This window comes from Temnothorax longispinosus, chromosome 6 (genome assembly GCF_030848805.1).
Source record: "Temnothorax longispinosus isolate EJ_2023e chromosome 6, Tlon_JGU_v1, whole genome shotgun sequence".
NCBI lineage: Eukaryota > Metazoa > Arthropoda > Insecta > Hymenoptera > Formicidae > Temnothorax > Temnothorax longispinosus.
In genome coordinates, this window is record NC_092363.1 from 20,352,775 (window position 1) to 20,379,783 (window position 27,009).

At 37.8% G+C, this 27,009-nt stretch overlaps 2 protein-coding genes across 9 annotated transcripts in view; one reads left to right on the forward strand and one right to left on the reverse strand.

Annotated features, from left to right (window-relative positions):
* Syn (synapsin) overlaps nucleotides 1-27,009 on the forward strand; it is a 50,334-nt gene that overhangs the window by 9,344 nt on the left and 13,981 nt on the right. The gene's annotated exons all lie outside the window — the stretch shown is intronic.
* Nucleotides 21-25,956, reverse strand: Timp (Tissue inhibitor of metalloproteases). Of its 5 annotated transcripts, none has more exons than XM_071782000.1 (5): nucleotides 25,497-25,956; nucleotides 3,068-3,194; nucleotides 2,687-2,769; nucleotides 2,339-2,569; nucleotides 21-1,664 (listed from the first exon to the last, which is right to left on the reverse strand). In XM_071782000.1, the coding sequence occupies exons 2-5, from the start codon at nucleotides 3,192-3,194 to the stop codon at nucleotides 1,443-1,445; spliced, it is 663 nt and encodes a 220-aa protein (XP_071638101.1). In that variant the 5' UTR covers nucleotides 25,497-25,956; the 3' UTR covers nucleotides 21-1,442. The 5 variants fall into 5 exon arrangements, with proteins under 5 accessions (XP_071638101.1, XP_071638100.1, XP_071638102.1 ...); XM_071781999.1 differs by lacking the exon at nucleotides 25,497-25,956 and adding an exon at nucleotides 13,300-13,460; XM_071782001.1 differs by lacking the exon at nucleotides 25,497-25,956 and adding an exon at nucleotides 13,249-13,398.

The window sequence follows — 27,009 nt, forward strand, 5'->3', positions numbered from 1 at the left end:
TGTTATAATAGTGGATATGCTTATAAGAACAACTGTTTTCGTTTATTTTTATTCTACATGTCACATAACACTTACAAAAGTACCACATTTAAAAGCTAAACTAAGTTCTAAGTAAAAAAGTTCGCCTCTTTCCGTTCGAAAGTGCACGTGCATATAAATTTTTAATAATTTGTACCAAATTTCGATCCAAATAAAATGTTTCCGTTTAACGATAAACTATATTATCGCATGCAACAATGATAGAAGTGGAAACAATGAATGCCACACCAAAATCTTCTACATATATTCATAAGGCTATAGATTCGCATATTCAGTGTTCTCATTTGATAAAATAGTTTACGGATTATGAATATTAATCTACGTAAACAACAAATATATACGCAAATATATACGCTATAATCTAATTTAGATCTAAAAATGCGCATAAAATATTACGAAGTAAAGTACGAGTGAAGTTGTACAACATCTAAGACTACATACAACGCGAAACGATAATAATTGGAATAATTTAACGATACACAATATACATTAACAATATATAATATATATACAACTTGTTAAGAGAAAGAGAGACAGAATGATCGTGAAAGTAGGTCACCCATATATATTTCAGCGATGCATATTCACTCGTTTCAAACCTAAGCGATGCAAACTTACCCCTTGTTAATAATAATAATAATCGAATAATTAAGGGTCGGTTGCACTACAACGCCGGTCAGACCAATAATTAACTAATACTTTTTTTCTGTTTGTGTTATAGCCACAATGTTAAAAAAGAACTGCCGTTATAAATTACGGGATAAAATTAGCCAACGTTGTTGCTATCGAACCTAAATCACGAACAATTTAGACAACAGACAATTTCATATTTTTAACTTGCATTATTACAATATTATTCCGATTCCTCGATATCGTTTCTGCCCGGCATAGAAATCTATAAAAAAAATTAGCACGAAAATTAAGGTCATCATTAATAATATAATTGCGTCCCTCACAAATGCTACAAGCTTAGGAGTCTACTTTTCAGCTTCAAAAATCTAACGCATTGTCATTTTTAGATAAATCCGATTTTATTCGAAAGCGCTACTAAAAGTCAGTTTACAAAACCGCAGAGTGTTATCGCTTTTAATAAAATTATTTTTAAAAAACGGGAAATTTTTTGCCTCACGCATCCATGTGTATACGGTAATCAATTATTGAACTATCCTGTTACTCAATTATTCCATGTAATATATAGTAGTGGTTCGGATCTCGTGCATTTTCACGTGCTGCAAATATGCAGTTTTCCATCAAACTACCGCAAAACCATTCAGTGGCTCGATCACGCGGCGTGCCCGTCATCAAATTATCCGGCGGGCACGCCGCGTCGTATTACACCCGATAAATTCTGTTGCTTTCCGTCGTACGAGGACACGATGCGGAGCATGATGCGAAAGTGCCAATTAAGGTTCCCGCGACCTTTGCTGCTCGCGTTTACGCTGGTATTCCTTGATACAATTCTTGTACGGAACCGAGGGAACCCAAGAGCAGCCGCTGGGCGACGCCATGCACACGCCGTATTTTTCTTGGCAATCCTGGGGGCCTGGTGTGCTTTCCCAGAGGCAATTCTTCCCGCCGCTGGACTCCAGCACGGCACCCTTGCGCCTCCAGTGTGTATACAGAATCTGCGATACAAAAACCAGGCCATTTTTTTCCGCGCCCTTTCTCGCGATCTCGTATTCTTAGCCGCGTAAACTCGCGTCACGAAAAAAGTCAGCCGTGATTGAACAAATGGGCGGATATCCGCGCGTGTGTGCAGACTCTTCGGTCGCGGATACGTATTTTTAGGACACTCGATTTTTTGAAAAGCACTCTCGAACCGTATAACATTGGCAGAGATTTACACCATACGTGATTTATTGCCTTAAACCCTTCACGCAGTGAGTCAGCGTCGGTTTCACGGAATCAGTCGAGAAAATATTTGATTTTGCGTATGATTTAAGTCTTTCTTCAATTTATGACCAGATAAAATTTGTATCTCAATCCAATTTATTTCTTAAAAATTCTTCTGTCTCTAATTTCTAACCATATAATAAATTTGAGTGTAATCCAAAATAGCTATAATCAAACAATGTAATATATCACAAAAGAAGCAATATTGTCAAAGAATTACAGCAATCATCTTCAGTAATAAAATTTTAAAGCACTGCCGCCTAGTATTAGAACATTTTGTGATCTCTAATAATTATAATACTAATTTAATACTAAATTTAATACTAATATGTTCTTCGATAGTAGGAAATTAATAATTGAGAGAATAAATTTGAAGTGACAACAGATAAGATAATCCAACACTTACGTCACACACGCAGCCTTGTTGATAGAGTTGTCTCAATCCCTTGCGTTGCCTAGTAGTCGTGTCGGCCCATCTTATCGAGAGGCCGCAGTACGATATGAACGCTTTCCCCGAGACGATTCTTCCGTTTAGAACGTACGTATCGCCGACGTTCAATGTCACTCCGCACATCGAGTCCGTGGACGGTGTCCGTAAAAGGTTCTGCATCAGAGCCACGTCGGCCTTTGGGTTCGACTGCGGGAGGAAGAAGCAGAGGCGTACGGTTAAGTCTAGATTGCATTTCGCGATGAACGCACGACGAACGTTTCTCCGCGTGCGTGATGACGTCTCTCACCGGCATATAATACGCACCTTGAACACCCTGTTTATCTTGACCTTGTAAGCGATCTCGTAGTCGCTCACGGGAAGAATCTTTTTCACCCTCACCACGACGACTACGAGAAAAGAACGTCATTAACTGTGGCCGACGACTTTTGCGAAGATCAGAAAGTGATTTTCGCTATTATTTAGCGCACAATAATCGTATAATTTTACAAGAAAACTGATACGTTAGCTGTCAGTATAATTAAAAATACGTACAACTCATAATTATTACATAAAATTGAATATTAACATTCCTGTCACTAAAAGATAATAAAAATATATTCTTTATTTTTTTCGTACTATATAATCTTTATGATATCGAGAACTGATATCATAAAGATATTATTGATCGTGAAATTACTGCCGTACCAAAATCCGATTCACAAAACTTGGTTTGAGGATGAGCCTGCGCACAGCTGCATGCCGCAGCTTTCTGCACCGGTGCTAACAGCACGGTTAGCAGCAAGAAGTGCGTCCACACGAGTAGTCGTCCCATCTGAAGAAAATTAAAGAAATACATTGTTTACAACAAATAAAATAACCGCATTGGTTATACGTCGATATGATTGCTTTGATCACTCAATTGCTTCAATTGCGTACAATTTTGAAGAGTGCAACGCGTATACAGTAGTTAATGTCAAGGTAATGCAAATGTAATTTAATCACCGTGAGATGAAACGTACGTAACGCGACGCAATGAAACTGTTGTGTATGCGGAAAATCCGTTTATCTGCGAAATCCGGTTACGGGTATTCAAGTTACTCCGACAACCGTGGTTGTGTTATGTGGCGAAAGATACTCTTGAAAGCACAGTGAAATTCACTTGGTGATAATTTAGAAGAAATAGGTGGGGTATTTTTTGGTTACTTTTATCATAGAATTAATATTAATTATCATTATTTAATTTTAATTAAGCCATCCTGATCACGAGGAATTTAGCAATTAATTATCGTATTGCGGTATATTATTGTGAACTTTACAGCTTTATATTCAAATTATCATACATACAAGCGTACAATTTTCAACATGTGACGTTTAAATAAATATGTCGGTAAATAACGGTTCCAATTAATTAAACATGGTATTATTTTCATTCAAGATGCAAGTACACAATTACAACATACTATAATTGAATTGCAAAGATTTTGATCCAATAAATAACATATTTGTACCGTGTCTGTATCAATCTGACAATATGCAATAAATATTAAATATTACTATTGCATGAAAATTGCAATGAAACGTTAATCGTTATAACATTTTCACTTGACACCTGGTGAAATCCAATAATTCCTCGGCAATTATGAAGTATATGAGAAGAGAGAAGATAACATAGATCCTCTTTCCGATAAAAGATGGAGAACTCGCACAAGGAAGTGCGCTAATCCGACCTAGTTTATCGTCGCCAGCTGAACGTGATCTAAACATAGCTGCAAAACGGTAACCAAAGTCGAACGCGATCTAGAAACACTTGCCAAAAATGTCTCATTGAGATGCGTCTCTCTATCGTCTTAATGAAAACAAACATTAAGAAACTAAATTATGAACAGCTTGTACTAACTATTAATTGTGATAACATTTTAGATATATCTATGCTATGTTTATCAATACTGAAAAATCTTTTGACATGCAATATTATTATAATTAAAAACGGTTACACTTTTTAAAATAAATTGTCGAATACGACACATTCGCCAATATTCCATATAATAAAGGATAAAAATTTCTATGTAATGTGAGAGATGTAATTGTACATAAATCAAAATTTTCTTGTCTCTCTTGTTGTGAAAAAGATCCAAAGAAGCGATTCTCCGATAGAGAGTGATAGAAGTACGATAACACTAGAAATGTTTGTCGATTTGACAAATACAATACACTAAAATGTGCGAGATGTGGAACATCGTGCGTTCAACAAATGTAACAATATTCAGATACAGAATCGCTATAAACGACGAAACGCACAGGTTGAATGAATATATCAGGGGCGATTTATATTCCGAGCTCTGCGAGTTTATGGTGTTTCGGCTTTTTCACACCGACCCAATTTGCATGGAAGCTTTGTGCCCGCTCGTCTTTCTCCGGGCAAATCTCTGCGAGATCCACTGCGATATATATCGTAAAGAAACAAGGGCGCAGTTATTACTATGGAGACACATGTAGGGATACCAGTATATCCGCGACCACAACGATATATAAAATCGTTGAGAATCCCTCAGCGTTATCTTTATATATTCGTTTGTCACAGTGTTAGAATTATTAGAAATAACTACAACAATTCTTATACATGTGCATTAATATATTCCTATATTTTAAAAGAAAAAGCATCGCAATACTTCAAAATTGAAATAGATTTGTTTCAGCTCGCGCTTATATATAATCGAAAGAAAATGTGCGATGTACGGATCTAAGCTACGCGCAATGTCGTAGACCTTGTAATCATCATTTGTGTTTATGCGAATTTATTATCTCGACTCGTTCTTGATTACAGTAATGTACCAAAGTGGTTTGCCCGCAAGAAAATTTACCGGTCGCGTTTAAATAGCGGGATCGCGTATAGTAAGACTTACTGATCAATCCGTAAAAAAGAAATTACAAAAAGAATAGGAGTCAATAAAGATAATTGTTCAAAAGTAAAACAAATATATTTTCTATTTTCTAAAGTAAATCATAATTGTTTGTTAATAAATATATCATTTTACATATAGATTAAATTTATTATGCCATTGTTTAATTTTCTTTGTAATATTTTTGAAGCAATCAAAGTATAATTTTGATACAATTTATTTTTATAAATTGTTAAATAAATTTATACTATAATTGATAGCATGGATAAAATAATGTGAATATATTAATTAATCTGTAATACATATAATATTATTGATTAATATCTAAGAAAATAGTTAAGCATAACGTAACAAATTTCTTTAGTCATCGTTTTCATAAGATTAATTTATTTCTAATTGATTCAGTCATTTCAGTTAATCGCGGGTTGACATTTGCCTTTCAGACTCACAAACATATTAATCTAATCGCGAATCACGAATACTTAGTTGCGAGAAGGAAAATAAAACGTGGCCTTCACATTGCAACATTTGCATAGGATCATCGATAGCCTTGTTATGAATCGATTGCGGTCTGAAACAGTTTCACTTGAAAGATTCGTATTCATTTCATCAATGCGAGTTCTAAGAAGAAATATACATATGAGAACGACGAACGACAACGTCGCAAGATTTATCTTTACTTTAATCAGCAGAATTAACGGCGGATAATTTTATAAATAGTCATCTCTTCTTAAATTGCATTTTGACGCGAAAAATGATTATACAATATTATATATCGTTATTACAGTAAAATAAAATAATTATAAATTAAAAATAATCATTTTCTTCGTACTATAATATCTACTTCAAGTGAATAGCTTTTCTCCATAAGTTGAGATGCCAGAATTAAACGTTTGATTGAGCGTAATGATCGAACATACCGTTAAACCGCTCGGATTATCGAGATTCTACGGTGTTGGCGAAAGGATTTATATGGGCAACGTTCGCCGCGTCCACACCCAGTCGCGCGACGTTCGCCGAACGCGCTTCATGCATCATCATGCAAAACGGATTGATTGAGGGGCTGATGTCACAGGCGGCCGATGCTGTATATACACTCGCATTATTTTTATTTCCGTTTGCGACAATAAATATCACGGTGCGTATATATGTGTGCGCGCATATGTAAGAATACGGCATTATACGTCTGCCGGTGTTCCACGCCTCGTGATGCATCGCGATGACACGGTGTCGCGCGATTCGTCACGCGCCTCAGGATTCACTTCGCGACCCCATAAGCGAAGCCGCCGCCGACGATGGTGGCGGTGAACATCGTAATCATACGCACGATTATACGCGTATGCGTAATGCGCACTTGCCTTCACTCGTGGAGTAAAGTCGCGCGCGAAATCGCGTGGCGAATGGATGTTGAGTGCGGCGCATTTTTCCGCGAGATCTCTTCACGATTAGAGATATGAAGAATTAGATTGGCTAATGTAACATGAAAGATCCATGAGTAATTTATGCAATTAATTTTTAATTGATCGGCGTAATCCTTATTTGGAAAATTCTAATTTAAAGGAAGAACAAATTTAAATTTATTCGCTTAGAAATGAATAATTATTAATCTAGCCAAGAATGTCTTTAAATAATTTTGCACTCCTATAACATTTAATGATTATAAAATATAAATTCGATATGTTTATTTGAAGTGCAAATTATTGCATTATCAATATTCCTGACGGTCGATTAAGTCAATTTTCGCAATCAAATAGGTTCACGTCATTTTACAAGTAAGATGAAAGTTGTTACTTTACTAATATACAATGTATTGAAGTATCTATATATGTATAATGCTACAATCCGATAAATTGTACAATGTAATTTACGATTCATAATTCTCTTTCTCTCTCTCTTCCTTCTATCCGTCGCACAAATTTTTAACCTTCAGATTGTAGATATGTGAGCGAGCCGCACCAATTAACCTTAAACTCTGGAGAGATTATAGTGAAGAATTGTTATCGTCGACGAGTACCGAGCTGCTTCATATCTCCGCGTTATATATCTCCTATTTATGATAATCTAAGTGCGTAGCGGAAATTATGAACTTTTAGAATAGCGGATCCCTGAGATTTATTTAAAATGTTTTTCGATAAGTAAATATATATAAAATTATAACAGTCTATTTCTCTATTTTTTTGCAGTTAAACTACCCGCGTAAAATATTAATTTTTCATTTTTCTTATTTTTTTTTCATGAGCGTGTTAATACGTATGGCATTGTTCAACTTTCTTTTCTACATAATGTGGCCTCTCAAGTATAAAGTATAAAAAAATAACTACCTCAGACCTGTTTCTCTTGCTAATTCAGCCTTATTCTGCATTAACATTCCACAATTGCGTCATTATTGTATCAAATATACATAGGTATGTCCGAACTCAGCACCTTGCGGCACGAGAAGAATTTTGCACTTTGGACATTTCCTCATTGGATTCCTTCAGCAAAAATTTGTAACCCGATGCGCACATCCGCCATAAGCTGCGTAATACAGACACTACGCAAATACCTCGCGACCATTACGAGTTATTTTTCAACTCGCTTTCACATCATTTTCACGTATTATTAAATTAGTGTTGTTTAATTATGGCTGCGTTCTGATATTCCTGCCAGTATTGAAAATCTATAGTGTACGTGTCGTAAACTTCAGTACTGGCAGTGAATATCGGAACGTACCCTAATAGGTGTATGAAAAAAGAAAAAATGGAAAAATGTTACGTAAACAGATGAATAGAATAGAACAAACGATATAAAAATGATTTGCAGTTAATATTCATTGGTATATATATAATTAGTATGTAAACTTTAAAAAACGCATAAAATTCGATTTCTACCAATAATAATAATGTCAATTATTATAATGTAGGAATCTGTTTGTCTAGATGAAATCCATAAATAACAAAACCTGTTCAATTTATACTTTTTTCTTAAAGAAATACAACAAAACGCACGACGCAAGATAAGCGGGTTCTCTTAATTGCGCGTAACACGACAACATTATTTATCATCGAGCGCGCGCAATGTAAAATTATATTCACTAAACTCGTGATCAAGTAAAACACATTTGTTACTCCTTTCATCGGCAACAATATGTATCCCACGGCATGGCAGTCTCTCGCGCGCCTCTCCCCCTGTAAACATTATATATCACGAGTTATTAAAATAAAATTACAACCTTCGCCCGCTCCGTCTTAGCGGCCGATGATTTACGCGTGTTTCGGCAGAAATCGTAAACGCACAGGTAACGACGTCGCATTAATACCGAAATATTTACGAGCTGATGATCTCCGAAGCGATTCTTCATTATTAAGAAATCACAGACGTCTCTAATGTTTGATCGCGCACTAAAATCTCATCCAATGCATGGGCTTGATTTTTATTACTTGTCCGAATCGTGAGAACACCCATCCTGCTGGGCGAGTGGTACGTAAACGCCATCCGGACGCCTTTCGGCATCATTCTCTCGTTCACGCATATATAAATCCCCGCACGTTTCGTCGAGATTTATGGACAATTTTGAACTGTGTTTGTGACGTCAAACGTCAAGCGTGGAATTTCGCTGTTGAATGGACCATCGAGATGGGAATTCAGCGAGGCACGTTTGCGGAATTAAACATATGGATGAAAATATTCCCCCTTTTTTTCACGGTAGCCACGTACGTTTATGGCTTCGGATTGTTGTGCGCGAACAACGATAGCATTCCTCTTAATCCTCGATTCTTCGTGTTTCGAGGTCCACGGTCGCGGTGCACAACACGGCTCGCCATTGTGACATGCTCCGCGAAGCGGACACGGATTCGGTCCTGTCGACCGGTAATCCCATCAAATCGGAAAGAACGGGCGTCCTTCACCCGACGAGAATTACGAGCCTCATTGTCGACACATGGGCGGGCATCACGATTAAATTCACTCGCTCTGTAAACCAAAATTACTGTACCGTCGAATATCGTGCTTGCTGGCATGGTTTGCATATTTACACGGTGCACTTTGCGTCAAAGGATTTTCCTTTCTCGTGCGATCTTCTGGTCAGGCGGGTTTGACTCGTGAACAACGTTCAATAGTCGTAATTATCGTAATTACAAGGTGCGGGATTAATCCTCGCAGAAGCAGATTCATACTGTATTACACTGTTAAAGTCGTAGTATAAAATACTCAATTTGAGTCATTTTTAACTATTTATATAAGTCGCCGCTACTCCTACTCGATCTGTTGTTAATTTAACTAAACCAATGGAGTTAAAATAATAAATTTCGACACACATGACAGTTAAAAATGACGAAACATTATTTAACTCAAAGTATTGATTTAAATTTTATCCTTTAATATTTAACAGTGTCCATACTTATTTAAATTACAAATTTTACTGGACCTTTCAAATAGAGAGGAAGCTTCTAACCCTAAATAGCCTAAACCATATATTTAAATTTTAATTACAAATCCATAAGCTATAATGTTGGTGTCAATCCTTTTCTAATTTACTTATCGAGGCATTAATTTACAAGCAATTAAAACTGAAAGGTTATACAGAATGCAATTAAGTAATAAAATCTTAATGAATTCGTTTACACACTCAAGTAATAACAATAAATAAATGTGTAAAAATCGTACATCAGTTTTCTATTATTTTAGTGTCCATTTAAATTAAGCTGTGTTCTATCCAATAAGATTTGGGCTACCATTCTGATGAAACTGAGACACATGAAATCGATGGAAAACGAGGACATTATTGGAAAAATATAAATATTTGACATATTTCTTAAATACCTACGCTTCTGAGAACCGCGTTCCAAGCCTCATGTTTTGCTTGACGCTATTTTGTGATGGCATCGGCGAGCACGTACTACCTATATACTTTATTCGATCAACCTTTTTCGTCCCGGACGCATTTACATACTCATTAATCCTCGCGCTCTTGTATCGCATTAACGTTCCCCTCTATACGTATACACGCCGCGGTTAAATCTTTCTCAATGAATTAGCGAGCAACCTCGTCAATCGGTCCGGCATCGATTATTCCTTTCGGCGCATCGTCGCCGGTGCCGGTTTGATCACCGGCGAGAGCACGCGTATTTATTTATATGCATGGAAATCAGCCTGACCAACTTTCGAATTTTCAGGAGTATATATCGCAACTAGCTCGCTGGATCAACTGAAATAAACCAGTTGTTCGAAATGGTCAAGCATATCTTGTATCAAACTTGCGGAATAGATTGTAGACGTGGTGTGTAATAACGTTTTGACGGCCGTGTCTAACAATCAATTAGAGATAATGCAGTTTAGTTTGATCGGAGAAACATGTGTTATCGCGAGATTACAATCGAGAAGGGGAATAAAAGGAATTCCTTTCGAATATATGGAACAAGTTAGCATTCGTATTGAGTACAAGAGTGAAGCTATCAATGTAAACAAAAAATTAATAAATAAATAATTAATTAATTAATAATAATAATATTGAATATTTAAATAGAGACAAATAGTGACAGCAATAATAAAAATATTATAATATGTTCGTAATAAAAGAGCTCTATCATAATAAAGGACTTTTCTACTGTCACTATAATAACTAATAATAAATATAGTAACAATAATAAGCAAAACACAGGATTTATGTATAAACGCCGCTTGTTCCACTATAATATTGTTATATTAATTCCTCAATTACATTAAATTATTCATGCGTGAGACCAGCGCCGAAATGCAGGTTGTGTCATGAAATCTATAGCCGGGCGAGATTCACGAAGCGCTGTAATTCCAGCGTGCATGGACACAACACCTAACGAGAGCACGCGAATCATGGCAATTACGCTGTCGGTAATTATCATCTCGCAGACTAAATACCGAACAGAGGCTCTCAAGTGCGATCTTTGTCTACGCCGAGGTATCGCGTTTGGCGAAAGCCGTCGCCGTATATAGCGAATCGAAGTTGCACATGGCCCGAACTGTTCTTGAAGAACGATTTCTTCGAATATAGTGTGATAACGTATATTTAGCAATTACTTAAAAACGTACGTAGAAATGAAATCTTTCTCGCGGTCGCAATTTTCAGGCTCTTCAACGAAGTATCCCCTCTCCCAAGAATCAAGAATTACAAGAAATCTTTTAATGTATCGTTACTTTTAAGTATCTAATATTGTATAATAAAATCGTGGACAAATTGGAGTTGCCTTAGTAAAAGTATTTTTAATAAAACTAAAATTTACGTTGAGAATAAAGCTCGAGAATCAATGACAATAATAAAGTATGATAAGAAGGGCGATAATTCGGCGATGAGGTAAACCGATCGATATACGCTCCGTAGAACCAGTGATATCATGTTTCTTGAATGAAACCGCGAAAGACATGAAACCGCACTAGGCAACGTGCCACACCAGACCTCAGACTTGAGGTCATTGTGAAATTGTAACTATGACATCAGACGATAAGCGTACAGGTCCGCGAACTGCGAGAGTCGTACCGCGTTGTTACGTAATAGAAGTACACGAGTGCCAACGGATGGGCCATAATATCGATTTCAAGGTTTCGTCGTTATCGCGTATATCATTAATACTCGTGCCAAATAATTTGTAATTAGTGACATATAGAGATAAATGTAACAAGAATAATCGACTAATAATTTTATATTTGGCAAGATAACAATATGCCAATTAATTACGCATTGTGTTTTTTAAACACAATGCGATATATTAGTAAATAAAACTTACAATTACAAGCATTGATCATTTGCAATAAATTATAACAATTTGAGCCAATCGATGTTGTTAGCACGGATAATATTAATCTACAATAAAATATTGAAATAATAAATTTTAACAATAGTAATAGAATTATATCATTTATTGCGTCCTTTTCGTGAAACTCGACGATTATTATATAATCGACAGCTGTAAATTGAGGCAAAAATTTAAATTATATACGAATTAGTATTTTGAAAATGTGCTCATGTTGAACATGTCTGGCAAATTTATACAGCATGAGATATCGACGCCAATGTAATATGCAGACGCTTATTAATTATATGTATATTCAATCAATCAGATGCATCGAATATCTGCGCGATCGATGCAAGCACGATCTGACACTATAAATGATGGTTAGTTATACCCAGAAAATTAATTAGAGTACTAAAATATACTGTGCAAAACGAGGATACGTTTTCTCTTAAGTAGATCGCATCGCGAAAAATGCATACGTGTCTGAAAAGTGAATTTAACTGAATGTGTATGTGTCTGTCTCGGATAATTTTATGCAGATACACAATTATTATATAACACGTAAAATTAAACTATATTAATTAATTATTTATAGAAACGGCTTGTTGAGTACTTGAAAAATTTACTTCATATCATCTTCATTGAACAAATGTGGACGGCGTACAGAGTAGCGGAAAAGTGTTTTACTCCTTAATGGGCCATCGTATCTCTGCTCATCACAGTAATGCCGCGCGAGTTGAGTGCAACCAATACATTCGCTAGTTTACAGTCCATTATAACTGGAAATTAATCCATTAGGACGGTTACACGACGGCGCTAATTAACATCACTTTCGCGCGAATTAACATCTTTCTCGATAATGATCGGTAATTCGAAATTAAAACGAATGTTGTTACGGCGAATGAGGTTGTTTATTAGTTTTCAATCTGCTTTAAATATCATTGTAGACGGAAAGAGCGAAAGAGAGAAAAACGACATATTCGAAATAATTTGATAAATTTAACAAACAGATCAAAACAAATGTAATAATTATTTTCATCAATTGTAAAAAACGTGATTAGCTTAAAAAAAGTACAAGGCATCCGTGAATAAAATTGAAAATTACGTGAGCATTCAACGAACAGATGCGCAACACCGTTCTGTTTCGCGAAACACCGTTCGCAGAGCACTAATCGGGTACTCGGATAACGCTTTGAACACACAAGAGAATTCGAAGAATTCTTCTTCGAGGTCTACTTACGACGACGGAGAAGCGTATGTATTTTCATTTGTCACTTAACGAGACACTAACCTCGAGAACGGTCAGAGCGAAACGTGACCGAAACTCGCGCGACGCAGCAGGTGGAAGCTCCTAAGACGCGCGTCAAAGCAAGACTGCCCCAGTTCCATCGTATTACCGCTATTATATTCCGCGGCCGCGGCCAGTATCCGTACATGCGTGCACGCGTGAACGGAGGCCTCTGAGCTCATATGCCGTTTGCGTGCGGCGTGATGCGTCGGTGCACGCATACGGCGCACTCGCGATTCCCCGGCGCGGTGCGTGTGCTCCGAAAAAGGAACAGGAAGATTCGGAGCGGAGCGGAGAGGACGGCAAAGACGCATCGAACCTCGATTAATCATGACTTTCGGACGTTGCGTCATGTATCCCGTCGTTGCGCCCGCGGGAATGAATCGAAGGAACGACGAGAGTGCGGTTATTCTTTTCTTTTCCCGGCAAAAAGATCGGATCGTCGATAAACAAATCGATCTCCAGGTGTGACGGATATACGATTATTACGAGAATTTAAATAATCGATCTCACGCGTATTTTGATGAGAGGTGATCGATGGTGCTTGTAATCATTTTAAAATGTCACGCGTTTCAATTGTGTTTTGAAACGATGGATGTGATAAAACACTTGATAGCCTTGAGAATATTAACAAGTTGATGTATATTCGTTCGATAAAAAAAAATGAATGTTAACAAAGATGATTGCCTGCGCGCGGTGACGAATTCGATTGTCGCGCATAGCACAATCCGGATGAGAGACATCAGATAAGCAAGCGATTACCTTGCATTTCACGGGTCGAAGCGGGTCAGTTAACGCCCGGGCGATCAGTCAACAATCACGTTATAAAGAAGATAGATGAGTAGTGTTGTGTGTGTATATGTGTGTTTGCGTATCACGAAGGTGAAAATGAAATGTAGGTTTATTATGGAGATAGAGAGATATCTTATCTAACTAAAGAAAGTGCGATTTCTATGAAGGATCAATAAAATTTTGAGAATAAAGTTAACGGAAATAAATACATCGACATACTTATGTCAGCTTATAATTTCTATATTGCATGCAATTTACACTTATATTTTCTTATGTACCTGTGGTTTTCCCTAATATAAATAAACATTGTTTTTTAATCGCTTAATATGTTTGTATCTACCTAGATACATAACAAAATTTTATAATTTTCAATTTTAAGTAAAACTACGAGAATTTAAATTTAATTTAACTGCTAACTTAAAAAATTTGAGGTTAAAAAATAATTAATGGTAAATTAAATTGCAAATTAAAGGAAGTACACAACTCGTGTTACTAAATTACATAATTAAATTATGAGAAAACATGCTCAATCTGTCTAATGGCACTGAATAATTTATTAATAAAATTCTAATAACTTTCCACTGTCCGTTTGAGATAATATTTGTCCTCTTCCGCGAGATAAAGATGTAGAAAACAAGTCGCGAATGCAGAGGCACATACGCGAGCCGCGTGGATAGCTCGATTAATCATAAATTTGGACATTGCGTCATGCAGCTCCTCGTCATGCTCGGAAGCGCATCAGATAAACCCGCGGTTGCGTTACGTTACATGCGTAGTTACATGTACGTGAAATCAAGCCGGCACACCAATTAAACCAACGAAGATTGACACCATTGCTAATAACATTTGCATATATTCCAAGAACATATACATATGTTCAATCTCGAAGAACAAAATTAAGAAAACTTCCGTTTGAATTCCGATAAAAAAACATATAAAGAAAAACACATTTTCTTAATTTTAATATCTTGAGAAAAACTTGTAGACAGATTAGATCTGCCAAATATAAAATGAAGCATAATTTGTCTTATTAATGAATAAAATATGGTAATAATCTATGATGCATGTTAAACTAATGTTATGAAAGATTTCAAGAAGATATACTGTGAAATCGATTATATATTACCTTACGTTACTCGTTCAAAGTTAGGTATGTATTGAAATTCGTATTGAAACACGTAATCTATATTCAAACAAGGAAATTGATGAAACGAGATTAAAGAACAGATGGTCCGTTTATCTGCGAAAGTACTTCAATATTTACAGTACAGTATGAATCATCATACTGTTATGCAAATAGCGATAAATGTAATGCATATCGTGCACGATGATTTCACACTTGAATGTTCTTATATATATAGGATACCGGTTATATATCATTTTAATATATATAAAGTGAAAGTGCAACGCTTATGAATTGACTTGAACTTAACATACATAACGCGGAGAAACTCAGAACTATTTAACCTTAAACTTGCCATTCTACGAGTCTTTGACCTTTCGCTTGTTACTAATTTTATATATTACTATAAGAAATGCGCAACGCTTTTTTAACCACGCATACATTCAAGGTCTCACTGCATCCTTAAAACAGTAGCTGCAGACGGAACTATGTCAGACGTGGGCGGCCGCATCGTTTCGCCGACCGATTTACACTTAATGTAAACAAAACTTATTTTTATCGACGACTCCATATTGTTTTCGCTCGCAGTAGTATCTAAGTATCCACAGCTATCCGTTGCCTTCGTGGAAATTATCTTTGGCTATCGATCGCTTATGACGAAAATGGTGCCATGCTATACCGTTCATACTGCGTTGACTTTTAAGATATTATCTATTATAGGTACTATACCATGGAGAAAAAAGATTCACGGCGGTATATCTCTAAAGCCTTGTGTCCACGATGCTAGAAATCGCTCCGAGATCTCGGACGGAAAAAGAATTGACCAATCACATTTAAACAATTCGGTCAATTGACCAATGTAATTGGTTAATTCTTTCTCCGTTCGAGATCTCGGAGCGATTTCTAGTATCGTGATCGAACACAAGGCTTTACGTAGCCATTGAAATCGAAAGATTACAAGTTCACGAACAGATACATATCTCGTCTCGAATTATTTCATACAATATGAATTGTTCTGCGAGTGCTACGTGTAGAATCCGACACGGAAACAGGAGACTAATCGGATTACGATTGCGGTCGTCCACGCTGCTTTAATATCCTAATTGTCCAGGTGAACACCGAGTTCGAATGCTTTTGAAGTCGCCTGCGGTATAAAGAAAATATACGAAGCATCGGTTCCAGGATGTTAATCACTCATGTATTTGTACGCGTTCGCCAGTGAGGGAACAATTAAGCGCGCGCGTGCTGTGTGTTATGTGAAACTCTGAAATTGTAATTTCCACCATGCGAGGTCGCACGACCGCAACTGTGCGAGTATATTCTTTCTCGTATTTAAATTGTGGTCAGCCACTTCAGAAGAAGTTAGCCGCTGCGTCTGCATCGGGTGTTCGCGGAGGAATGTAACGTCTTCATGCATTCCGAGAATGTCGGCATTCTTGTGAAGTGAATCTGGAGCGTGTCGTGATTTAATTGATAAGACAATACAGAGATGTGTCCTCAAAGAGATGCTAATTCTGATACTATAAGACAGTCGAAGTATCCATATATTTTCGTGTTTCTAAAGTACTTAATAAGTGTCAACTTCAAAATCAGTACTTTAAAGGAAATTTTGAATATATTTATATATAGGAAAAGCACCGATTAGTTTATGCACTAATATTAAATCCTGTCGCCGGGAAAGACAGTATCAATTGCTCGATGCGTGTGTTATGATATACGAGAAACTCTGCTCAATGTTTGGATATGGTACGATGTGTGTAAGAAAATATAGAACTGTTGAAGAACCGAAATAGACGGTCAGATATTTTTTCACCGGCATCGGAAAAAATAAAAATAAAATTACTCGAAACAACAGCCAAGTCTCGAGTCACGAAGTATCGGAGAGTCTATTTATATCGACAAGAAGGGAAAATAGAGCAACGATCTGTCCTATTGGTGTCTTTCAGGGAATGTAACAGTAGAATGTCTAACAAACGTGTTATTATCTATGTATATCCTATATTTTAAGAGCTTGACGAAATGATCGAGTATTGGCTAATGGTTGGCCTAATGATAACGTATATGCGTTATTTGAAATCTCGTTTTTATCCTTTCGACACGTGTCTAACGACACGCAAGATATAAACATTGTTACAAATGTCGAACTGCAGAATTTATCGTTATGGTATTAATTAAAAATATGAATCGACACTTGCGGAAAAGAAATTTCCGTTTTTGGTACGACGTGACGCGGCGACCGCGACGGTTAGAACTAACAATTAATTTGCAGTGCAAAGTAACTGTGCGAAGGACTCCCAGATGGTTTCCACTTCACTCGAATAATGCCGAAGCTGTGATGGAACATAAATCACAACGTCACCGCGGATTGATCAATGGCCACTTCTAAAACGGACGCAGATCCCACTCATGCTACTGGCAATCCATAAATTGTGCGAATCAGCATCATGCATCACAATTAATATAATTTAAAACCTCGTTTCCCGAAAATCACGTTTAACTGATAATAACGCGAGCGACAGAGATTCAACGGGCGACGTTACATTTTCTGATTATAATTGATATTGATAGGCCGATTTCGCGTCCGTATCAGGATAATGTCCCATCAATCATTTTCGAAAATAATGATATCAGCCATCCACTATAAGAATCCACGAATCCGTGGAAATAGTGGATGAAATCATTCTCGCACGACGTGCCGTGCATTCTACGCTGCGACCGCTTCTAAGTACGAGTAAGAGTGGGCGATGGAAAGCAATCCGAAACACCATTGACGCACATGTACTATTTGCGTGACTGATTTCACCAAGGAAGCATAAATACAATAATTTCGAAAGCAAGTTAGTTCGTACAGCTTTCAAATCTCAGCTCTTAGCGCACAATCAACATTAGTTTAATTTCAATTCTACGTGAATTGTTAGTTTAGAGAATACAGAATTAAAAGTCGGAAATCGAAAGTTGAGATTTGGCGTTAACAAACAGATAAATTGAGTCTAAGATTGAAAACTGAATAAGAGTTGAAAACTGAAAATTCAGAACTAAATAATCGAGGTTAAAAGTTGATAAATTTCAAATTATTAATCTCAATCATTTAGTTCTAAATTGTTAGCTTTTAATTCTCGGTTTTCAATTAAACTCTCAACTATCTACTGTCAACGCCAAGTCTTAACTTTCGATTGCCGACTTTTAATTCTCTATTCCTAACTGGATACTGGTAGTATCATGTGCTTCCCATTACGCACAGTAAAAGTCTTCATAGCGAACACGCACCGCAAAGAAGAAGGAAGAAAAAAGCGAGATATCGCACGATTAGCGAATGGCTCCAATTAGCAAAACGCTTTCCCATCCTAGAAATTTTCTTCTTCCCCGAAGCGACGTTGCGAAAGCGTTTATGCGAGCTTATCACGATTCTCGTTTCTCGGTGAATGAAATTGTTGCTTGCTGAGTCATACGTAGTAGAGCCACGCATTAGTTAGGTCACGAAAGAACGCGGCAGACGTTGTCGTCGGCTTTAAAGAACCGCCGGCCGGCGTGGTATCATTTGACACACGCCGCAAAAAGACGGCCTAAAATCGCGAGATGGTCTTTCGGGTAATTGAAATTATTATACGGAACAATGGCTCATCTTGTGCGCATTTGCGAAGCCAAGAGTTCATTCAAATGCTTGACGCTCTTAAATAAAAAATTATTTTCCTTTCCTAAGAATACTGTATGAAGTGATATGGTTTTATAAATAACTCACATTATTTACCTTATTATTTCTAAAAAAAGCTCCATATAATTATGAAAGACATGCCTACAAAAGAGTATAATTATGACATCAATCTTTGTAAGAAGATAATATCGCATAGAATGATATAACTATGTATTTTAAACTGCCGATGTTTTTATCTTGTCTGTTTTAATTTAAATCAATTGCACGTATCTTCGTAATAAAAGATATTTTCAAAAATCATATGAATCATATGAATGTAATTTGTCCTGTTGAGATATGTATCTTAATACGATAATAATAGTAATTATTATACATTTACTTTACATAACACATTGTTTAATGGATTACTGCAATCATATTCTATAGCTAATGTCACAAACTATAGCATGCTCTTTACTCATGCTATCGGGCCTTGAACACAAACCCAATTAACTATAAGAACGAGACGCGTAATTTTTGACGATGTATTCGACGCACGGTAAATGCAAATTTTTGCCATTAAGACAGTGACGTATTATACATTCAGGACAAGACAGACAGACGCTATAGCAAATATAAATTACATAGCATAGCCATCTATATAACTGCCGTTTTCATTAATCTAACAATAAATATTTTTTACTATTTTCAATTATTGCTTCTATAATTACTGCTATATAGGTATATAGTATAGTGGTACACCAATTTTATGCCAATCTGATAAATGACAAGCTTCCATCCAATTATGAGCGATATATGCAACAGTACTGATAAATAAGGAGGCTGTAGCAGAATGCATTCGAAAGACATCGGCATCACGTAATGCAATCGCTTTGCCTTCCGGCGAATCTGCCAAGTAATATGTGAGAATGCCAATTAAATGCCGCGATAACGCGCTCCACGTATAATTCACGGAAGGATGATTCCTCCGCGCGTAAGGGCGGAGTTATGCGATGCAGAAGACATCAGAATGCATCAGGGAAGAGCAGAACAGGAATGACAACCACCGCGAAAAGTGCATGACTAGACGCCGGCCGTGTAAGTACTCGCGGTGACGTAACAAGAGAAACTGCGGAGACCACACCCCGGCGATGCCGCACGGCCACGTGGTATTTCGTAAGCTTACAGACTTTTGGGCAAGGCCGCCACAAAGCGGGTTATGATGAGCGTCCTTTACAGCGTTCGAGTTTTCACGATGTGTATCGCGTAATACGATGCGGCGTAGAATAAATATCACGGTATTATAATGAAATTCCTCCGTATACTATTGTACGTGGAACATTTCGCTATAACAGAGTTTAACTCTTGGTATTACACGAATATTAAACAACGAAAGCATATATACATATATTTTCGACTGATTGAATTAATAGTATCGCGAATTTTTCTCTCTCTCTCTCTTTCTCTCTCTCTCTCTCTCTCTCTCTCTCTCTCTCTCTCAAAATTCCGGCACTATGCGCAAGGACGTACAAGCTAGAGATTAAGTTTGGAAATATTGTGGAATTTTCGAAACTCTTTCTAAGCTTTAGTTTTCGGATGATGTTTGCGGTAACCTAGTTGTAGCGCCGTATATCCAGAAATATATGGGCGGCTTTATAATTCCTAACGGACTGTTAGATACAGCACCTGGAACACATTGTCAGCGCTAAATTCTACAAGGATTGAGTTAATTCCGGACCAATAGCCGCGCCAATTCACTTGTATGGACACAAACTCAATTTGTAGTTGCGCGAAGTTGTAACGAGATTTTGCTGTACTTACACACGAGGATAAAATTAGATTGAGCTCCATGTAGGATTTAGTTGCATCAGGGCCCATTAACTGTTTAACGAGGAACTCGGTTACAGAAGATATCCCATTACTTCCGTAGCTAGCCCTCGATAGTGATAGTGCTTAATGCCCGCTGGATACTTATTAACATTTTGCGCGACCGCGTGCATCGGCGGAGATTCATCTTACGTATACACATGGAGAGACTGTCCGCACCTCCGGGAATATTATAACGGTACTACAGATAACAGATGTGACTCCATAATTCGCGGTTGTAAAAGAATTACACGCGCCGTCGAGGTCACAGATAATAATTCGCGCGGGCGTAATTTATTGATGTCGAATTGTTCGCACAAAATACGAATGTCCATGTATTTATATTATTTAATAAAATGGCACAAACTTCTGTATCTCTTTTCGCTAAGGTTTAATAACGGCGCGATTTAATTCGACGTTTTATGATGTTCGTGTTAAGAGCCACTTAACACATAGTAAATATTTTCAAGATTTCCTCGAGTTACGACACGGCCACTTAACGTTTACGAGAACTATCCACGCGATTCTGGCATATTTTATCGTTTTGTAATATATGTCAATGGAATTCGCCTTTTTATTACTTTTCTATATTTACTCGTGTGGCCAGTATTTGAATAAGATAGCTTGATGACGTGATAGGTTGATATTTAATTTAACCAACAGAAACCTGTTTGGTTGATTAAATAACTTGGACAATTGTCACCTATTATACGCTCAGACTGCAACGTGACTGCATTCGTGACACGTTATTAGAGTGGAGTATTCGCTATTGTGTCTCAATATAATCTATTTTTATCTTGTCTTGTCATTATTGTGACGTGTTAATAAAGCAATGAAATCAGTTTATTTCAGCACTCTCTAATCTTGTATAATTCTTAAATAATCAGTTTTCCGACAAACTTGTGCTTTTGACCTTTGATGTCGAGGACTGTCTTCGTTAACGGCTGCTCTTTCTGCTCATTAGCGGGTGTAGCGTCGCGATGGAGGTTCTTGAACCGCATGGTTAATTGTTGTGGGAACTACGGTGCCCCGCGGTGTTTCCGGGTGGAAAGACGCGCGGAGGTCGCGCAGTTTCACGCGACACCATTCATTCGCACTTTCTTGCCGAGGTAGATATTAATCCTATGCCTCGAGGCGCGCCGACTGGCCGTCACTGAACGTGGATCATTATGGTCGTTTTATTACGCGGCGTGGGATCGTTTCCTCCTCCGTGCGATCGGTATCTCCGGCAAATGATCGTGCGTTTATCGCGGCAGGATATCGCTCGCCCCGGCGAAATGCAGTCTACCGATCTAAGAATGTAACTGCTGCCGAGTGGAACGATTGAAATTATCTCGGCGCGATAAGAAACTCGAGAGCCAAACAATGGTTGGCACCGTTTGTACATAATGTCGCTGGAACGAACTGTGCGACTTGGCGATTAGTATGACTGACTGCGCCGTTAGTTCAATGATTAAATTAAGCTTCTATATTGCAGATCTTCTCAACAAGATCTCAATTTTAGACGGGACGTATCAGCAGGTACTGGATTGAAGCCAACTTCCGTAATTTATCAGGCAACTCATGCATACCGTTTGTGCCGTGAGATAGGAGGAAATTTGTACCGTTAACATAGCAAGTTCGAAAATAACAGATAACTAGACTATGTAAAATGTTGCATTTAATGATCTTACTGGCATCGCAAATATAATTAAATAAAATAGGAGAAGTAATGAAGTATAATAATAATTGTAAAACGTGAAAGAGGTATTAGAGAACAGAATAGTAAAAGTTAATGAAACATCGTGAAAAGAGAATATAAATATCGAGACCTATTGAAAATCGATAGCCAAGTCGTTAGAGAAAAAGTAGGATGGAGACTGTGCCATGTCGCGAAGGCAAGCCTGAGTCTTGCCGCGCGATATTTCGCCAGCATCCATCGCGCGATTGCAGCTCCGAGATGATCCCCGAAGTGCATTCCTTGCGCGTTTCGTACCTGCGCAATCACGAAGTACCATAAATACTCGATCCGTAGTTCTAATCTCGCTGGATCACGAGGGGGGAATCTCGGCCGCGTCTACGTATTCCTTGAAAGGAAATAAAACGCGCAAAGAGCGCGATAGCACCCATATCCGCGAATGTGCACCGAATGTGCGTGCGGCGTGTACGTGGTGGCCGGCTGGTTGGCGCCACACCGGCCGTCGTGTATCGAGTAGTAACGCGTAATAAACGTAATATTATACACAGCGATACGGCGGGCGCATTTACGGCTCGCCACGACGATGAATTATATCCCGCTCTCGCGCGTAATCGCACAATGAGTGCCGGCCGCGCCGCGAAAAATCGCGATGAGATTCGAGCGCGAGAGCGCGATAGCACCGCCGGAATGGAAATGGCAATTATTTAGCCCGCATCGGAGCGCGTTCCTCGATCGATCGAACAACCTCCAGCGTATTAACGCACACGGTGCACTCGTTGCCTTGTTGCACGGAATACGCGAAGGTCGATATGTCAGTGTGTCACGTCGGGCATCCGAGAATTTATCTCAACGCATCGCGCTACGCGAGAGACTTAACTTGAAACTCGGTCGTGAAAAACAGGTATACTTTTTACTACAACTTAATAATAATGTTCATATGGTTGCTTTGTAATAAAGTCTAATTAATAGAAAGATAATTAAATATAAAAATTTAATGTGTTAAATACGTATAATTTAAAACGTATATACTTTTTGAGATTAAAATTGTTCCTGGAAATGTATTGCATAAAATGTATTCGCGCGTATGCCTCATCCCTTGGCGCAGCTAAAGCATTTTCTTAGGTATATTACGTGTCTCGTGAGACACGAAATGCGGCAATACGTTATTTCGGATGCTGGGTAGGCTAGAACCTAGAACCGTTGCCAGGAAAATAGTCACCCACGACTCACGTGGGAGAATCGATCGTTAACTCGTTGTGAACAGAGAGGTACATATGTACTTAGAAGTAGGACCAGCTTGTAGAGGCGGTCTCGAACGTGCGCTCTCATATTTTCCTACGGCCCGTTTTATTGAAATTGCTTTCCCAGAAGCGGGCTAAACTTAGGCCGCCAATCGACAGCGTCATCAACGGCACAATTCAATTTCAGCTTATCACAGGCGAAGTAATTGCGTAGAGTGTGGAGATCGTAATTTTCGCAAAGAACGTTCTGAAACCCGCGAGGCTAGTTATTATTATATATGCGCGATTTTAATCCGTCGAAAAAAAGATTTAATATCTATAATGCACGCGATAGTCGTCGATGATCAGTTATCAATGTCAGAGGTTGTTTGTCACGAATGGAAAATTTGCAGTAATGCATTACGTTGTCCCTTCATTTTTCTTCTATTATTTTACGCTTCTATTACTAACTGATGAGCTTTTAATCGTTTACTAGTATCAATTGCAAGAAAACGATCCTTGCAGCATTCATCACTGGCGCGAGCTATAAACGCGCGTCCAAGATGTTGTGTTAATCGTCATTCATACGATGGATATATACGTATCATCGCAAATTGTAATTGCAAATGACGTCATTATTATGAATCGCGCGTAGAGATACAGCGTAGATCTCAAAGTTGATCTTAAACGACAAAGATTTTATTTTAAAAGAGCATCACCCCATCTGCAATATTTTTCTTTGCACAGTTAGGTGCAAGTTCTTTTAAATATCTTATTCTAAGACGACCAATAAATTAAAATTAAGACAATTTTCGAATAAAATTAAAATTTATTAGGTAAATAGCCGTATGTTAGAAAAATGTTCACAACTATTTGTGAAATCCTTATCGCAATCAACATTTCTAAAATACAACGGATATTATAAAAATACAAGTATTTGCCGTTGTTACCGTTAAAAATCTATATAATATTTTTATATCATCAAAAATGAAATTTCTTTGAATGTTCGTACATACAACAACATATCAAAAAATCGCTTGTCTATTTGTCTTATGTATTTTCCTATGTTTACTATGTGGATTCCCTACGGGGTACTATTTATCGTACGTGAGTCCCGTTCAACCCTTTATGGATCGACATTCATAAGATCGACTCGTTTGACCACACACATTCAAGCGTTCTATTTATTCAACCTGGTTGGGTGCCACGTTTTACTTCCTACAATCATTTGATTCGTATATCTATCTTATTTCTTTTATATTTCCCAAAGTTGCTAAATTCTAACAAAAATTGATATGTTCTTTCTCAATTTAATAAATATGTAGCGCTGTGAATGACAATTTTAATACATAGAATATTACACATATCTCTTTTTAATAGCATATCCATATCTATCATATGTAATATCAGTAAATAGAATAACGATTACTATTTGTATTATAATATTTCAAATATGTAAATGTCTCTACTGTGCAGGTAAATAAATTAAATGTCAAAAGTTAAAAAACAAGATTGAAATATTTATTAAAATAAGGATGGAAATAATATTAAAATATAAAATATTCGAATACATTTCTATACGTATTTTCCAAATAATGTTATAAATATAATGTTAAATCCTCTAATACTCTTATATTACATTCCGTCAGATATCTAAATTTTCGCAAACGCTTGTTTGCAGAGAGAGTTTAGAGTTTAATATTTCTCAATTCCGCCTAATCTGATTATGAATTTCATCCCGTTTGATCGTATAAATTAAACCTCAAACCAAACAATTCTGTTCCTTTACAATTCGCGATGCACTCGTTCGGAAATTGCACGGGAATGATCGCAATGTAAAGCGTACTTGCAATTACAGTGGGAAATCCGACAATGCAGTGTACAGATTACCTTTCTCCGGTGACCCCCCTTTCTTGATTCCTCCGTAAAACTCTTCCGCGCAGTCTCTTCCGCCTTTTCCCGCTGTCTCTTCTCTGCGTTCAAGATCTCACAGATCAGCGAGCATAATAATCACCGAATCGAAGCTGCGGAACCGATCGATACCGCCGAGAAAACTGCACTCGCGCTTTTCCGCGGATTCAACCTTGATCACGAAGAGCCGGCCACTTTCTCGCGCGCACGAAGAAGGATCCTCGTCGCGAGATAACATCGATCGCAAGAGGAAGAAAGAGAGAGAGAGAGAGAAAGAAAGCGCAGAACGAGACTGGAGGGATTATCTCTCCCTTTCTCTATCTCCACGTGTGCGCCTACGTCTCACGAGCCTGCACCACGCACGTATATGTACTTCGCGAGCGTGCGACCGATCGCGCGCGAGCTTCGAAAAGCAATGCAAGCGTGAGCGACACGCCGGGCTCTCGTTCCTTCCTACGTTCTTACGTCGGACTCCTGGCTCGTGATCTCTGCCCGTCCCTCTCACCCTGGGCTTTCCCTGTCCGTCTACCTCGTGGTCTCTCTTTTGCTCCTTCCCTCTCCACTGTGGACGGCGTACACACTCGTTCACCATCGTTCGTTCTCTTTCTCGTCGCTTCCTTCTCTCTTTTGATCTTATGATGCCGGCATTCTCCGTCCTCGTTGTTTTTTCTCTCTGTTACTCTGTCGACGAGGCACGACCATCCTCGTCCGATGGTCTGTGATCTCCCGTTCGCATTCGCCTCTTGCTCTTACCGATTACAAATCTTTCGACCTTTCCACTTCTCTTCCTTTTTCAAATGTTCCTCATCTCTCACGACTCGTCCTTGTCTTCCGATCAATGTCACTCCGATTGCTCCAATTTAATTTAATTCATCCGTCTCCCGCAGCGGTTTACGGACGAAGAATGTACCGTACGTGACTTTCTGTCGGAAATTGGTTCGTTAATCAAAATATCAAGATAATATTTTTAGCTCTCAATATATTCTCTCTTTTGATTAAAAAAAATATATACTAAATTTAAAACACGAGAGGATGATTTTCTTGAAAAGCTATGCCAATCTATGAGATATCTCTTTTCCTCTGTAGATCGTTTGATTGCACGATTCATTTATTAATAATCGGTTCACTCTTTGAAATATATATATAGATTAATTCTGCTTTAGTAAAGACTTCCCTGTGTCTCTTTCATACGATCGTATTCATAATCGAGACGAGCCGGACAGCATGATTCATGAAAGTTACTTCACTTCTGAAGATGACCTCAAATCATTTTCAATTTCATAGTTCTGCGTATTTGCTTGATCAAGCTTTTGACATTTAGGATCTATTTGTCTTCTTCTTTGGCTGTATTCTCAAGAGACGCCATTATGAAAGTGCGCATATACCTGCCGTATTTTAAGAAGAGACTTTAAGAAAAAAGACGATTTAACGCGATATACCTTGAAGGCCACCTTGAAAACCCACTATACGATTATCTCAGCCTGTCTCAAGA